This window comes from Cydia fagiglandana, chromosome 1 (genome assembly GCF_963556715.1).
Source record: "Cydia fagiglandana chromosome 1, ilCydFagi1.1, whole genome shotgun sequence".
Classification (NCBI taxonomy): domain Eukaryota; kingdom Metazoa; phylum Arthropoda; class Insecta; order Lepidoptera; family Tortricidae; genus Cydia; species Cydia fagiglandana.
The window spans coordinates 6,920,769-6,936,761 of NC_085932.1; the positions used below are offsets into that span (position 1 = coordinate 6,920,769).

General features: G+C 38.5%; 1 protein-coding gene across 1 annotated transcript in view; it reads left to right on the forward strand.

Moving 5' to 3' along the window:
* LOC134680053 (uncharacterized) overlaps positions 1–15,118 on the forward strand; it is a 113,920-nt gene extending 98,802 nt beyond the window's left edge. The window contains exon 2 of the mRNA XM_063539052.1: positions 8,908–15,118. Coding sequence (XP_063395122.1) covers positions 8,950–11,253 — 2,304 coding nt within the window. The 5' untranslated portion in view covers positions 8,908–8,949 and the 3' untranslated portion in view covers positions 11,254–15,118. The remainder of the gene's footprint in view (positions 1–8,907) is intronic.
* The last annotated feature ends 875 nt before the right edge of the window (positions 15,119–15,993 follow it).

Genomic DNA, 15,993 nt, shown 5'->3' on the forward strand with positions numbered 1-15,993 from the left:
TATGTCAATTCTTGGGATTATTTGTCCAGCGGTCTTCAGGCCCCCATGAGCCATGGCAAAATGTCAGGATGCCGAGAGGAAGAAGGAAGGATCGTCGGTTGCAGCCAAATCTAGAATTGTCATTTGACCGTAAATAAATTCAAACCGTCGCCTGAGTTACGAGATAATTCTATAAAATATCATAATAAAATAAACACGATAGGTATCAAGTTTGATGTTAATATAATTAAATGGATAATAATTCAGAAGCTTCTCGGGTAGTTTGAAGATGTCAGTCTACGAAGTTTTGTTAACTTCGTAGAAGACAAATATTATCGTTGAATATTGTCAAGATTTATTTATGCGATTTCTTCTAAAATTTCCTGATAATTTATTGAAAATAACAATTATTCTAACATTTTATTCGACTTCAAAAAACCGTTTTACACACGTGAACACGTATATTTGAATTTAGTGTAATAGCAGTAGACACCTACTTCTTCTTCTTCTTCAGCCTAGCGTTTTCCCGGCCTAGTACCAGGGTCCGCTTTCCTACTCAATCTTCTCCACTTTACCCAGTTCTCTTCCATGTCGGCTATCACGACGTACTGCCAGCGCTTCTTAGGCCTACCACAGCCGCGTGATCTAGGGCCTTGGAAAGTGAGGTTGAGGCATCTATCAACGTAATCTACCTGTCTGCGGCTTATATAGCGATACTATCGGAGGATGTATACCTACGCGGAAGAGAAATCGCACACGATCCATTCATTTCATATAAATTTGTTTCCAGCCCCGGCCCGCCGCATCCGATAAATCAATGTTAATTGAGATCGATCAGCGAACTTACCTTCACTAATGAATCCCCTACACCAGCCATTTTCACTGTCCGACGTTCACTAAAACTGATTGCCTATTTGGGACAACTGGGCCTATTTGTTGGACTCCATTATCGTATCAGCAAATAAGGATAGAGGAAAATTTGTTACATTAAATCTTGACACTAAATTTCACCATAATATATGTATGACTATTTTTAAACACTACGCTGTTTATAATGTATAGGTACTCGATTGGCCAATTTAACTAACCAACCTGTCTGTAACCAAAACCAACTGTCATTTTAGGACACAAGTAGACAGATTAGATTGGAACAACCGAACAGTAATTTTATTTTAATATTTAGGATATTAAAAGTTTTCTAAAATTCAATAAATGTTATTCCAGCCAGAATACTTAGTTATACTTAAACTCATAGCTAATAGCAAGTAATAGCAACAGCATATATACGAGTAGGTACATCATATCATTTTAAGAGAATAATGGTAACATTCCATTTCTAACCGCAGCTGCATTACTGTCAATTTTACAGCGTTCAGTCCGGTAGTGCAGCTGCGGTTAGAAATGGAATGTTACCATAAATCTTAATTTCATAGCTGTCACACCGTATGACAGCTATATGTACTTATTAGAAAAGTTTTGACATGTTTAAACCTTGGGACATTGACATATAATACGTTTCACCTGGTATAGGTACTAAAAGTAGGTACCTAAGTTTACAAATGTATCATTTTTATTATACATTTTTTCTAACTTTTACAAGTACATTGAATAGTAGTATATTGAATATAAAATAACTTATTAAAATAAACTAAAACTACAAACAAAATAAAATTAATACTAAAACTTACCTATAAAATAAAAAACCTAATTATAAAAAGAATACCCCCTAAGTTTACTATATGTACACCTGTGCCCCAGATCAATGAGGCCACTGCGCCACCATGGTGGCCACCATTTGCCGTTTAGTTAATAAAGCAGAAAATAAGCAAAATAAAACTATGTGACAAAGACCAAAAGTTGGAAATTAGTAGGACAACAATAATAGGTAGTTGGACCATGATAAGTCCGCAGCGGATTTGATAGCCCACGCAGTGCAAGTGTTATTTATACGTCATAATTTCATAGAAGTTTGACGTTTAAAATGACACTTGCACTGCAGGCTTTTCTTGGTCTGACTTTACTGATTTCTCTATACAGAAATTTAAAAGTTTATTAAAAAACATAATTCCCCCAATGAGGGTGCTAATGGATGGACGATGCAGTCTTAGGGCCGATACAGACGGACTGCATCCGCACGCCAACTGCAACGTTCCGCGACTCAGAGGGCCTACCGCGAACCACGTTCGAAGTGTTGCCTCCCCGTCAACCTTATGGACACATTTACAAGTGTGATAGAGAGGCAACACATCGAACGTGGTTCGCGGTAAGCCCTCAGTTCCCATACAAGTCGCAGTCCGTCTGTACCGGCCCTTAAACTTTAAATTCAACTAGCCTAAAAGTTTAAAGTGGGCTTGTAAAATTTAATAACAATGGCATTGAATTTTTAACTTTTCTCGATTTGACATTGTTTTTTTGTCACGTTGAGTGGCACATAAGGTTATATACGGTCTACTTGACGGAAAGCTGCCTATTGATGCATAGGTACACAAGAATTCGCGGTTGTCAGGTTAAATTACATGATTGCACTGAAGTGCATAAGGCGTGTTAGGAACGGTAAGCCAAGAAATTGGTCTACCACTTTTCGACTCTATCAATCAGATGATAGAGTACTTAGTACTTACTGTACTTAGTTGGGAAAATAATATAAATTCGTAAAATTCGATAAGGCTTCTTACCTATTTGATACGGCAGTCACCTACGTGATTCGTACCCCTGATTACAGGGGTCGAAAACCTTTTATTTATTACGGTCGGCGCTGGTCTGACTGGAGGCAATCTTTATATTTCAGCCACTCTTATCGACGTGAAACCGTAAAACGTAGAAAGATAATCTAACTTTCCTATCTAACTTTACCTTTATTATGTTTTTGCCAAAAAATTCATTTTTGGTACAAGCAACTATCGCTGACTGTACTTTTTTTCCACGGGCAACTAATACTTATCGAGAAACTTCTAAAAATCTTAAACACAATTAGTAAGTAGTTTGCATTGTTTTATCACAGACTTCCTATGGCCACTTCCTGCCTCCATCATCAGATCAGCGCCATGACATCATAATATTGCATTGTCATCTGATTTACATTTATGTTTGCAATATTAACATTTATGTCAGCTCAATCGGAAATCCGGAAAGTGGGTCAAATTTAGCTTCTAATATTTGACCCACACTGACACTGGTCTACCATTCAAATTGATCCTTTCTAGCTACGTTAGTTAGTTAGGAGTAATTCCGTAGAATAACTCTTAACTAACTACGTAGTTAGCAACAAGCTTAACTCAAATTTTCATTGAAGCGCAAGTTGCGCTAGCATCATCTTTAAAGGATAAAGTTATTCAGTGGAAAGTTGGAATATACCTGTAGGAAATGGTTGTTTGCAAAAAAGAGTTTTAGTTTAACTTTCCTTCCTTCCGCGTTGTCCTAGAATAGACGGTCAATGTCAACTGTAATACATTATCAGCGGGAAAATGACAGTCAAAATTGTCTTGATCTGGGGTCAGTGACCCCCGTCCAGATAAGACAAAGCTAGGGCACTGCCAACCTTCCTTTCTCGACAGGTTTCGTCGAACTTACGAACCCTCATACGGCTCGATTCGGGAAATGAATTAGAGATTCACTAGATATGAAATAGTAAAGATATTGACGTTCCACGGCAAAAGGTACCTTATGGCGGCTGGCGCCGCGATTCGGGAAATTAATTAGAGATTCACTAGATATAAAATAGTAAAGATATGTGACGTTCCACGCCAAAATGTACCTTATGGCGGCTGGCGCTTACGTCGCATAGCGCCGCAATAATATTGGAGCGGCGTTAATAATAGCGTAAGCGCCAACCGCTATAAGGTAGCTTTTCCCGTGGGATGTTACATATCTTTACTATATCGTATCTAATTAATCTCTAATTCATTTCCCGAATCGCGCCGATAGTTTCGATTTGCATTATAGTATAGAGCAGACGTTTTCAAAGATGCAATTCATTGGTAGATTTATCAAAAACTCCACTTCCACTCTCCAAGCCGTATGATCATAGAAAATAGAAAGTACTTCCTGAAGTCTCAGAAGGCTGAAATTGGACATACAGACAACAGTATGTACGCACTTTAAAAGGTCAAATATTTTATCATAATAAATAACATGATCGAATTTAAACAATAAATAACATGCTTAGGATAAATAAACCCATCAAAAACATAAATGTAAAAAAGGAGAGCCAAGTTCAATACAAAAATTATGCTTGGCTGTGGGGTTCGCCGCAAAAAGAATGGAGATTTAAATGAGTGCCAAGTTCTATGCAAAATCGAAATATGTATTTATAGGAACAAAATAACATTATAAACAAGTATTAAACTCTATTTCTTTGCTTTATTGGATACCTATAACAATTGCTGTTATTTAAAAAAATGCGAGATCTTAAAGCAGGTTAGATTTGACTTGGCCAGTTTTCATTACATCAGTCATTTTATAAAGTTATTCAACATATATATTTTGTAATTCTGATAAAAACTGGCCAAGCCAAATCTAACCTACTTTAAGATCTCACATTTTTTTTAAATAACAGCAATTGTTATAGGTATCCAATAAAGCAAAGAAATAGAGTTTAATACTTGTTTATAATGTTATTTTGTTCCTATAAATACATATTTCGATTTTGCATAGAACTTGGCACTCATTTAAATCTCCATTCTTTTTGCGGCGAACCCCACAGCCAAGCATAATTTTTGTATTGAACTTGGCTCTCCTTTTTTACATTTATGTTTTTGATGGGATATCAATACTTTTTGTAAAGAAAACTAGGCAGGTATTGAGATTTAATGTTTTTTCTTGTGTTTCCGCTGCATGTTTTTTACTTCTGTTCTTTGTATTAATTATTTGGTGCCGCGCGCCGCCAACGACACACCGTTGGCCGGTTGTTTAGCGCGTATTACAGGTTTTTTGTATGGGGACCCCCCCTATTTTTTAACTTTTTTTATTTTTTTATTTTTAAATTTTTTCCTACGCTTACACACAATTACCGAGCTGGATTCCAAATTTCATCCTTCTAGGTCATCTGGAAGTAGGTTAGGTTTAGGTACTATATGTCAGTCACAATAAAAAAGAAATTTGTATGGGGACCCCCCCAATTTTATAACTTTTTTAAATTTTTAGATTTTTTCCTACGCTTTCACACAATAACTGAGCTGGATTCCAAATTTCATCCTTCTAGGTCATCTGGAAGTAGGTTAGGTTTAGGTACTTATATGTCAGTCACAATAAAAAATGGTTTTTTTGTATGGGGACCCCCCCTATTTTATAACTTTTTTTAATTTTTAGATTTTTTCCTACGCTTTCACACAATAACTGAGCTGGATTCCAAATTTCATCCTTCTGGGTCATCTGGAAGTAGGTTAGGTTTAGGTACTATAGGTATGTCAGTCAGTCTTAAAATTTACGATTTTTTGACCTTCATATCTTTATAACCGTTTGAGCTAGCTTCATGAAATTTGGGCTTCTAGATGTCCTTATGGATATAATTAAACACACGTAGTTTTATGTGTTTACGTTAAAGATGTTTTGAGTTATAGAAGGGTCAAAAGTGGCACCAAGTGGTTCGTGTAATATTACACTTGGCGCTGGCTAGCCAGTTCCTTTGCTTGAACTTGGCTTGACACGCTGCCGCGTGTCTAGATAAGTATCCGTCAGTGTACCGTTTTAACCCCAATATGCTAACTACGCCACAGCAAGGGATTATTAATGTATCACCCTATAACCTCAAACTATTTTGACAAATGACAATCCATTTGTCATTTCCCTTCGAGTCAGGTGGGTCGTATGTATTTGGGTCGTACAGTCAGCCAAGAAAGTGGTCTACCACTTTCTACTACTTTATAATCTGATTGATAGAGTCGAAAAGTGGTAGACCACTTTCTTGGCTGACTGTACAGGAATTTAGGTATTAATTTTGTTTGTTTTTAGAGACCTTAATAGTGTCAATAGGCGCAATGTTAAATCAGGGTCATATTGGGATATTTTGTTTAAAAGAAGAAAAAATTGTACATTAAATAATTTAATTAGCATACATATATAACGTTCTAATTACCTTCATATAGTACCTACCTACATACACCCAACACGGGCTCATTAACCCGTTGAACACCGCGTTGTAATTTTGCATACAAAAGTCGGTCACCTGTGTGCCGCGCGGCAGCCAAATACTTTAAGCTCATTTTGGGATTAGAATTGTATAAGTAACATTATCCCGTATTTTTTATGGAGTTAGATTTACTGGCCCTTTTTGCCCGTGGACCTTTTATCTCCGCCCTCCACTAAAGATTGCACGTTAAAAGCGGCATCACGTCTGACAATATTACCTTTAAGGGAGGCTTTATCCTCCATAGACTGGTTGCACAAACAGGACCTGTAATTTACATAGTTGAGATCAAAGCCTGTGTAAACAGCATTAGAAGGGTTTCTGCGCCTGTAATTGCTTTGTATTGGACCTAAACGCTTAAGAGGGTCCATGTTTGTAATGACTTGCTATCTGATTGTTAACTTTTTCGTGTCAGTTAATGACCACATTTAAGGTGACAGTCCATTTTCAACGACAGCTGCAATACTGTTCATTTTACTATGGAAATTGACAATGACAGCGACGCGTTCAGTACCGGTAGTGCAGCTGCGGTTAGAAATGGAATGTTACCATTAGGCATGACGCCGGGCCGCGTCCATCACGCAATGTGAATTTTTAGGGTTCCGTACCCAAAGGGTAAAACGGGACCCTATTACTAAGACTTCGCTGTCCGTCCGTCCGTCCGTCCGTCCGTCCGTCCGTCCGTCCGTCCGTCTGTCCGTCTGTCTGTCACCAGGCTGTATCTCACGAACCGTGATAGCTAGACAGTTGAAATTTTCACAGATGATGTATTTCTGTTGCCGCTATAACAACAAATACTAAAAACAGAATAAAATAAAGATTTAAGTGGGGCTCCCATACAGCAAACGTGATTTTTGACCAAAGTTAAGCAACGTCGAGCGTGGTCAGTACTTGGATGGGTGACCGTTTTCTTTTTGCATTTTTTCCGTTTTTTTTTTTGCTTTATGGTACGGAACCCTTCGTGCGCGAGTCCGACTCGCACTTGCCCGGTTTTTTTTGTCACTAACCTAATATCCTATGTAGTGATGGTGTACATAGTTAACCTTTACCTAATGTTAACAAGATGCAGTACCGATGGAACATTAGTATTTTACGTTTTGTTTTTATAAAAATCTTTTGAAAATAATGACATGTTGGCACCCGAGCGGCAAAAATGCTATATGCCTCTTATGTATTGCTATATATTGTTTTTTAAAATTAATCGAGATTTGTACTAATGAAAAGTAATAGACATAAATAATGCTATTATATTATAAACTAGTTTTCATCCTAACGCTTAGCTAACTTCTGCCAAAAAATACAGAATAACTTTACTACCAACAGTACCAACCGCCTGAGTGGTAGACCCATAAAATAGACTTAGGGCGGAAACGAAATTATTGAAAATTACCTACAACTAAGTATGTAGAGTACTTAAAACCACCCAAAAACTTCGATCAAAGCACCCACCCGTGCACCCCACGAAAAGTTTAGTAAAACAATTCCTCGAATACGAAACAATACAGTTCTAATATAAACCGAGTTTCGATTTCCCATAATATCCGCACACAATTGAAAATCACGCTTCAACGAAATCAGGGTATAGGCATTATATTCCTTAGCTAAACAAACACCATTCACTGGAGCTGTAAACAATTTTCAACTGAGTAAAGCCTGTATAGGTTAGTCTAAATATGTTAAGCCTTCGATACCTAAGTAAAATTATCCGAGATAAATACTTGAATCAAACTTTCAGATGCTTTCCCACTCCAACTGTTTTAATCTAAATATTATTTTATTTTATATTATTTTATATAAGAATCTAACTCATTTAATTGAGTGTAATTAAAGCTCACCACCCGGAAAATTAATTCCATTCGCGTTAAATAAATACCAGAAATAACAGCGAATTTTATGCCCGTCCTTACTAAACAATAAATAAAGGATACATTTCCCAAACGTAATATCACAAATAAGGTTTACAAATAAGCGAAGAAAATATAGCGCGGTCGATGCGCATAAATAATGCATCACCCTTAAATAATGCATGAGCTTGGCTACTTCCCCAAGTAAAATATGTAGGAAAAGTTAGAAGAACACCAAAATTACCAGCGTTTGACGATGAACCGTCGACCTACAATTTGATTCAAAATAAGTAAAAAACGATGTCGCCAACCTTCGTCACTGTCAGTCCCGTTACTTTTAATTTAAGCCCATTAAATTCTGTTTTAATTTTAATACTCTGTTTCATTTCCAAGTTGTACTTTGCTTTACCCCTCGTCTCGATCTCGCGATACAATGTTTACAAATGAAACAATCTACCACTCGTCGAAAATCATAATCCTAGATTGAATTTGTTTACTTCAGTAATTAGCTTCGTATTTATTTTGACGAAAATTTGTATGTAGAATACTGAGGGCTTACCGCGAACCACGTTCTACGTGTTGCCTCATGTCACACTTACGTACGAATTTACAAGTGCGACAGAGAGGCAACATGTCGAACGTGGTACGCGGTAGGCCCTCTGAACAGACAATTCGTCAAGATGAAATTAATTTCGGAATGACGCAGTGATGTTAAAGCTATTGACTTGGAACATCCATAGGTACCTATACTTTGTACCCAAATCTCATTAGGACGTATTAATACCTGAGTTATATTAAGACAAGGATCGCGTTGTCACATGTGGACTCGAGAATAAAATCTATTTGTAACACCGATTCAATGATCCTTCCATTGAATAGGGACCGATCTGATAAAACAATGGGTAGGCTCAGATGTCAACGCCCGCGGCGACGTTCTAATCGGTTTTTTGTTTGTTCCAGATAATGATCGCGGCGAGTGAGACGCGGATGGCGTGAGACACGATGAGAGTGAGCCTCGACATGCGTCTTCTGGCGCTGTGCACCACGTGTCTCCTGGTGCCCGCCATCGCCTGCCCTCAACAGTGCATTTGCAAGTGGAAGAACGGGAAGCGCTACGTCGAGTGCTCCGAAAAAGAACTCAAAACTATACCCAGTTCGCTGGACTCCGAGACGCAGGTCCTCGATTTCTCGGGCAACGATCTTCAAGTCCTTCAGAAGGAAACGTTCCAAAAACTCGGATTACTCGACTTGCAGAAGATCTATCTGCCGCGGTGCAAGCTCCAAAAGATCGATAACCACGCGTTCAAAGGACTCGCGAATCTTGTCGAGTTAGACCTCTCTAATAACTATCTAACGGTCGTGCCTTCGACGAATTTTGTCTATTTTCCTTCGCTGATGAGACTTTCAATCAATAACAACCCTATAACGAGTATCAAAACTCATTGTTTTCAGCGTCTTTCTTACTTGAACACGTTGGAATTGAGCGATTGTAATATCGAAACAATCGAGAACGACGCATTTTCCGGCTTAAATCATTTAGAATGGCTGCGATTGAATGGAAATAGACTGTCGAATATCAAAGGTGACAATTTATTCCCTGACACGTTGCGAGGGATCTACCTGCAGAATAATAATTGGAACTGTGACTGCCATTTGAGGGATTTACATGGGTGGTTGTTAAATTTCAACATGCCGCACGCTGTGGAGCCAATTTGCTCGCTCCCCGCGCGTTTGCAGAAACGCGCCATCACCGCAGTCGCTGAAGCCGAGCTGGCTTGTTTGCCAAAACTAACGCCTGCCTCTGTCTATTTAGAAACTAATGAGGGGCACAATGTGACGCTTGAATGCGTCGTGAAGGCCTTCCCGGAGGCTAAAGTGACCTGGTTGTACCGAGGACTAGTAATCCATAATTCCTCGAATCAACAATCGGAGATTCGTGACATGTATTATGTGGAAAGTGGTGAAACTGAGAAAAAAAGTGAACTTTTCATGTATAATGTAGGTAACGAACACAACGGGACTTATTCGTGTTTGGCCGAAAACCCAGCAGGGCGGGCGCTGGCCAACTACACTGTAAAAATAATCGTCAAAGAGGAGCCAGTAGTGATAGTAGTTACGTTTCCTCAACGGCATTTAGTGGTAATAGTTACAATAGTTTTTCTAATTATCGTCCTACTTATTGCAATAATAGCAGTATTTCTACTAAAATTTAAAACGGACACTAGAAGTCGTAAAAAGAAGGAAAGTGGGAAAGACGTAGCGCTGTGCAACCAGCTGTTGCCCGCGGCGCGGAATAACGGTCTGCTAACCAAGAATAACGGCTCGGTGATCGTGAACGCACACTCGCGACACTCTCTACACTATATGGTGCAGGGCCGCGACTACGAGCCGAGCGAGCTGTATCAAAGCAATAACATCAAAGGCTTCGTCGACAGGAACCCTGACCTAATTAGTGACGCTGAAACCGTCGCTAACAATGCGCAAAACGAGAACACCGCGCTCTCCGTGTACAAAGCACAGGTCGCGAGTGACGGATTCGAAGAGGAGACGACGTTCTCCGCGCCTACGCCGCCGCGGCAAGTGACGTGGCAGGACCAGCAGGCGCTCAGCAACGTTAACATTCCGCCTAATCCCGTTAACAATATGTACCAACACTCGGCCGATGTACATCTCAACCCCGGCTGCTTCCTTGACAGCGAAGGCTACCCCTACGATTATGGCCTACCAAAACACCCATGCCGACCTCCCATAATGTCCAATTATTCCGTAATAGGACCTTTTTATCAAACTTTGCCTCACAATAGGCCGAAAGGTCAAAAGCTTGTATGCAAGTTTGCTAAGGACATGGAATTCAATACGCCGCCTTGTGCCAATTTAGAAATGCTTAACGGAACAAATGTAAGGCGGACACTGGAAGGGTACCCCGTGCCGCGGAACCGACAAATCGCTTACGTAGGGAACGGGACCGTGTATTACAACGAAGAATTTGTGCCGTCGCCGCCGGAGGGATATAAGACAGAATCCGTTGGACCATGCTGCGCGCCGGTTGAGCCTTGCTCGTCTTGGGTGAATCCTAAGGGAACTTGTGCAGTGATGGTACCTGTAGGGATAGCAGAGGGTACGGGACGGTGCGGTTATCAGGTTGAAACGAGATGTGTGGATACACAAACGACAGAGAGATTACCCGGTGAAGGCACGGAGGCCGTACTCAAGCCGCTACCTCAAGTGTCCAACGCTAAATGCGCGTCCGACATCTGTTCGGAAAGCCCAGATGAGGGCTACGTCGGTGAAGCGAACGACATGTGACGTCGGCGACATGATAATGCGTGAAAAATATCTGGAACGCTAGCGAAGTGATAAAGCGACTGAATTTATACTATTGTTCGTAAGTTCGAGTGGGTACCGTTAAGGTGACGTTTGGATCTCAGCACTGTTGCGGAGTCGTTGTTGTCGCCGCTGTATCTGTCAATTCACTTGATAAATTGAGTAACTAAATGAACGTCATAAATGCGGCAGGGAACATCACTCAATTTATCAAAGAATTATGTCGCTGCCATTGACATCCGAACGTCACCTTTAGAAGCTTTTACACTGTACGGCATAATTGATAAGAAAAAGTTTTGTTTAGGAATTCCTGAAAGTGTGCTCCCATTTTAGTGTAAAGGAGGGGCTGAATCCCGGCTCCCTTTTATTAAGTGTTATTTTAAAGAATTATGCAAATTCTCTGAAAGCAGAAAGACTGCGGAACCATTGTACTTGCATTAAAATAAGCAGCTCTCGAAAGTAGTCCAATCCAAGTCTTAATAAATATTTTAAAACAATCACTAGAATTGTTCCACAAGTTAAATTGGAGATCGTTCATAAAATAGCTATGTTTGGAATACCTCCCAAAAAGTTGGTTCACAAAATCAAATCAAGTGTCCTAGTTTTGTTCACAAAGCCAAACCGTAAATGTTTTACTAAAATAATCTTCGAACAGAAACCCTAGTGTAAACTTTATTCGATAGCGTGACGAGCATTACCGTTTGAGTTACGTCTATTATTTCATGGGATTTTGAACAGCGCACCGAGCGAGCGGGACGTTTTTGAAACTCAAAATCCCATACAAAATTACAAACACAAACGCGTATGTCACGTCACGCTATTGAATGATATTTACACTAGGGGTAGAGAATTTCATTCTATTTTTAAAACAATTGGTAACTCAGTACGTAGTATTTGTAATACAATTTTATAAACTAATCTCACATTTCGAAAAATACGTACATCTTTGTGTAAAAATCGATTGTTTGATTAAATTTCCGATATCCTGTCGTAAATGGAAGTTCCATTTAAATGCTAAACCTATGCTTACTGGATTACCTCCTGTGCACAGGACCACAGCTGTGGTACACTATAACTACATATAACCATATTTTTGTAACTGAAACGGCCTAAAAGCACAAAATAAATTGCTGCAATGAATTTCTCCTGTGTAGAGATCCTAACGGACGATCTATTCTAAGCACTGTTCTTATAATGCTAAGATTGTAAGCTGAATATCAATTTTAACATTCAGCGCGGTTTGTTTATTTCTACGAACGTGTATGTAATCTGGCGGGACTTGAATATTCTCAGTAGAAAGAGGTTGAATCATTGATTATTTTGAGCGTGAGTAAGAAAAAGTTATTTGTGCTTTATTGTCAGTAGCCTAAGGTATAAAATTGGACATTCGCGCCGTATAAATACAATACCAAAGTTTCACCCACTCATGTTTTAAGTTTAAGACCATTAAGTATGAAGTAGATTTCTTAGTAAATGTAAATACAGTGTAAATACTAGATTTTACTATGGACATTTTCCGAATGGAATTATGTAGTGATCAATAAGTATAGTTAAATCGATATCAGGGTATCTCCCTTAATTTAAAAAGGTTGGCTCTTTGATATTTCAAAATAAACATTTTTGCGGGTTTCAGTTAAAAGCGGATTAATAAGTAGACACATTTGTCGTTATTCGTGTAGTTAACATTAACTTATTTACAGTGCTTTTCAATAAAGATTTTAATACGTTCGCTTATCGCTTCGTTCGCTAACTAAAGTACATACTTTATAGTAAAATTATAACAAACATTATTTACTCCGCAATGTAAAAAAAAACTAAAGTCGTGTCATATTATTCATTTAGAGAACAATAATAAAATAATCTTCACGAATAAGAGAAAAAAGACGGGCTACTCACTCACAGAGACTGTTAAACACAAACAGTAATATAAAACACACTAATAAAACCTAAAACACTTACCAAAACCAACAACACAATTCCACGATTCTACATATACTATTGCAGCTGTGCAGCGATTTAAAGCTTGAAATATGAAAGAGTCAGTCAACTAGGGAAGTGTTACGTATATTTAACGATGGACACTATCTTTTGTATTTGAGCAGTATTAATTTGAGGCGTCTGTTAGTTGTACATTTCTTGTTTGTAACAAAAAAGTTTCAATATAAATATCAAAACACTTAACTAGGAATCGAAGGTGATTCTTGCAAAGGATCTGGTAATTTGGGTATTAAAGTAATATTAACGAAAAGTTCCATGTACCTAACTAAAATGAAAGCAATAATAAATAAATATACTGGAAGATATTTATTCAGGTTCAATTTCACGTTCCTCCTCATGTTACCTGAAGCTACTATGAATGTGTTAAGCATAACGCATGCAATAATTACGAATTAAATGTAATAAAATGACAATGTATTCCAAACAACTGACTACTGAATAATTTTGTGAAATTGACAGTGACGTGATTGAATAAAAAAGGATTCCGAGTATATTCTTCCATTGCAAATATCCAAACATTTTTTATTCCAATGAACGTTCTGTAGTCTTGCATGTTACGTACGGTACGTACCTACGTGAACAAAATGTTATCTTACTAGAAAATTCATTTCGTCAACTGTCTGTTCCTGGGTTAAATTTACTCTCATAAAATATAGAGTACTAGGTGCTCTGTACGGCTACCATCAGTTTGGCATTGACATAAACGCTATCGTGAACGTAATTTACTTTCTATGCATCACAGACAGATACACTGCGATTACATATTAGTGCGAAAGATATATATATAGAAAGTAAATTACGTCCACGATAGCGTTTATGTCAATGCCAAACTAATGTTAGCCGTACTGATCAATCACCGACATAGGTTTCTAGTTCTTACTGAATTTTCGTTATCATAATGAAACAGGCTTGTCAGTGTCAGTATGTATATTAATTTGTATTAAAGCCATATCTTGGATATTACTTAGTAAGTAACTAAAAAGTTACGTTGTAAATTTCATTTCGATGTTGTGTTCGTGAATAAAAATATTACTTAAGCTCGCATGGAAACATTGCTAAGGTCGTAACAGAACAGATCATATGAAACAACATCAGTCTAGATTAATGAGTCTTATATTCGTCTCGTCAGAATGACAAGTTCATGACGTGGCTATCCACTAATACCACAAAAATGAGGCTGGCTACGTTATGATTTATTATAAAAACGTATATAATACTTAAATAAGCCTCCGTGTCTCATACTGTGTTGGGTCGTGGTTATGGGATACATGGCTTGGTTCGCTGCAGTACGGTTATGTTTGTTGTAGGCTAGAACGGTCCAGGCCCGGGCCGGGTCCGATACTTCAGTTTTCTATAGAAAGCAACACATGATCACCGATTACCCGTCATACAAAACGAAGTGTCGGAAGCCTCTGCCCGGACCCGGATCGTTTTAGCGTGAATCATCCTTCAGTTGGCATTAACATAAAGATATATGGTTTAAGTATACTTTTTGGCCACGAAAAGATGTAAAATTGTAAATTCCTTGAACTTAATTTTTTACGTCATTCCTGATCTATGGTTGCCGTAGATTTTAATTGGTTGATCACAGTTAACTGTTCACTATGATCAACCAATTAAAATAGTTACTGTCGTTGACTCGACACTAGTATTCCAAAGTACCTATTTATATACTGCTCAAGCCTGTTGCATTATGCATTACTTTACATTAAGTTTTGTAATTGTTTAGTATAGATTGGAGGTTTTTATAGGACCGACTGGATAGAGACCCAGCACGATATCACACTGTTACTCTTTAGTAAACAAACTGTAGATGTGCATGAAACTGGAATAAAATGTGTATTTTTAAGTAGTTGTTTTTTTATTTAAACTATACGTACTTACCCGGGGAACATAGACTAGGAATCCTCTAGACCGAGTTTAGAGCAATCATTTCATGCAACCGATGATGCCAAAAATGCGGGGGTGCGCGGGACGAGGTGAGTGAAGTCCCGTGCCGTGATTGGTCCGTTCAAAGACACGGACGTTACACAAAGACACTTTCGACTCGAACAATGAACATGGAGTAAAATTACCGTATGCGTGGCAGAGGGGGTAGCGCGACTATGCTAAGTCTGGAGGATGTTTTGTCTGTGCCGGGGAACGACTAAATTATGCCATACACTGTTAGATTAGGGTCTCCCCAGATGTATCGACGCGCATTCGGCTTTTTTGGTCTTATTGCGCAGACATAAAGCTTTTTCCTATCGGCTTTTGCCGAATGCGCGTCAATATATCTGGGGAGACCTAATTCTGCATTAACTTTCACGTTTCTGGCTGTAATTAAGTCGGCAGCATTGCTGCTACAGTATTGTGACGTGACATTGCTGCGCGAATCTCATAATCAATCTATGTCGCAAATCGCACCGCAATACTGCAGCAGTAACGCTGATGCACTGCCGTATTCGAACTTTAAGATATTCACAAGAGACGACACGTACTAGATCCATTCTATATACGTTATAGTTTAGATATCAACTAGTTCTCTTTTGCAGCGCGATTCGGGCAACCAATGTCACTTTTACGTTAGATAGAGTAAGATATCTATTAGATTAGATTCTATTAGATGTGGAAATCGTTCAAGAGTATCTCCAGAATCGCGCAAATGTCTTATTTGACAGGTTAGATCTTAAACATATCGTTATCGTATCTTGGTGATTTCTAAAAGATGTCTAATAGATGTCT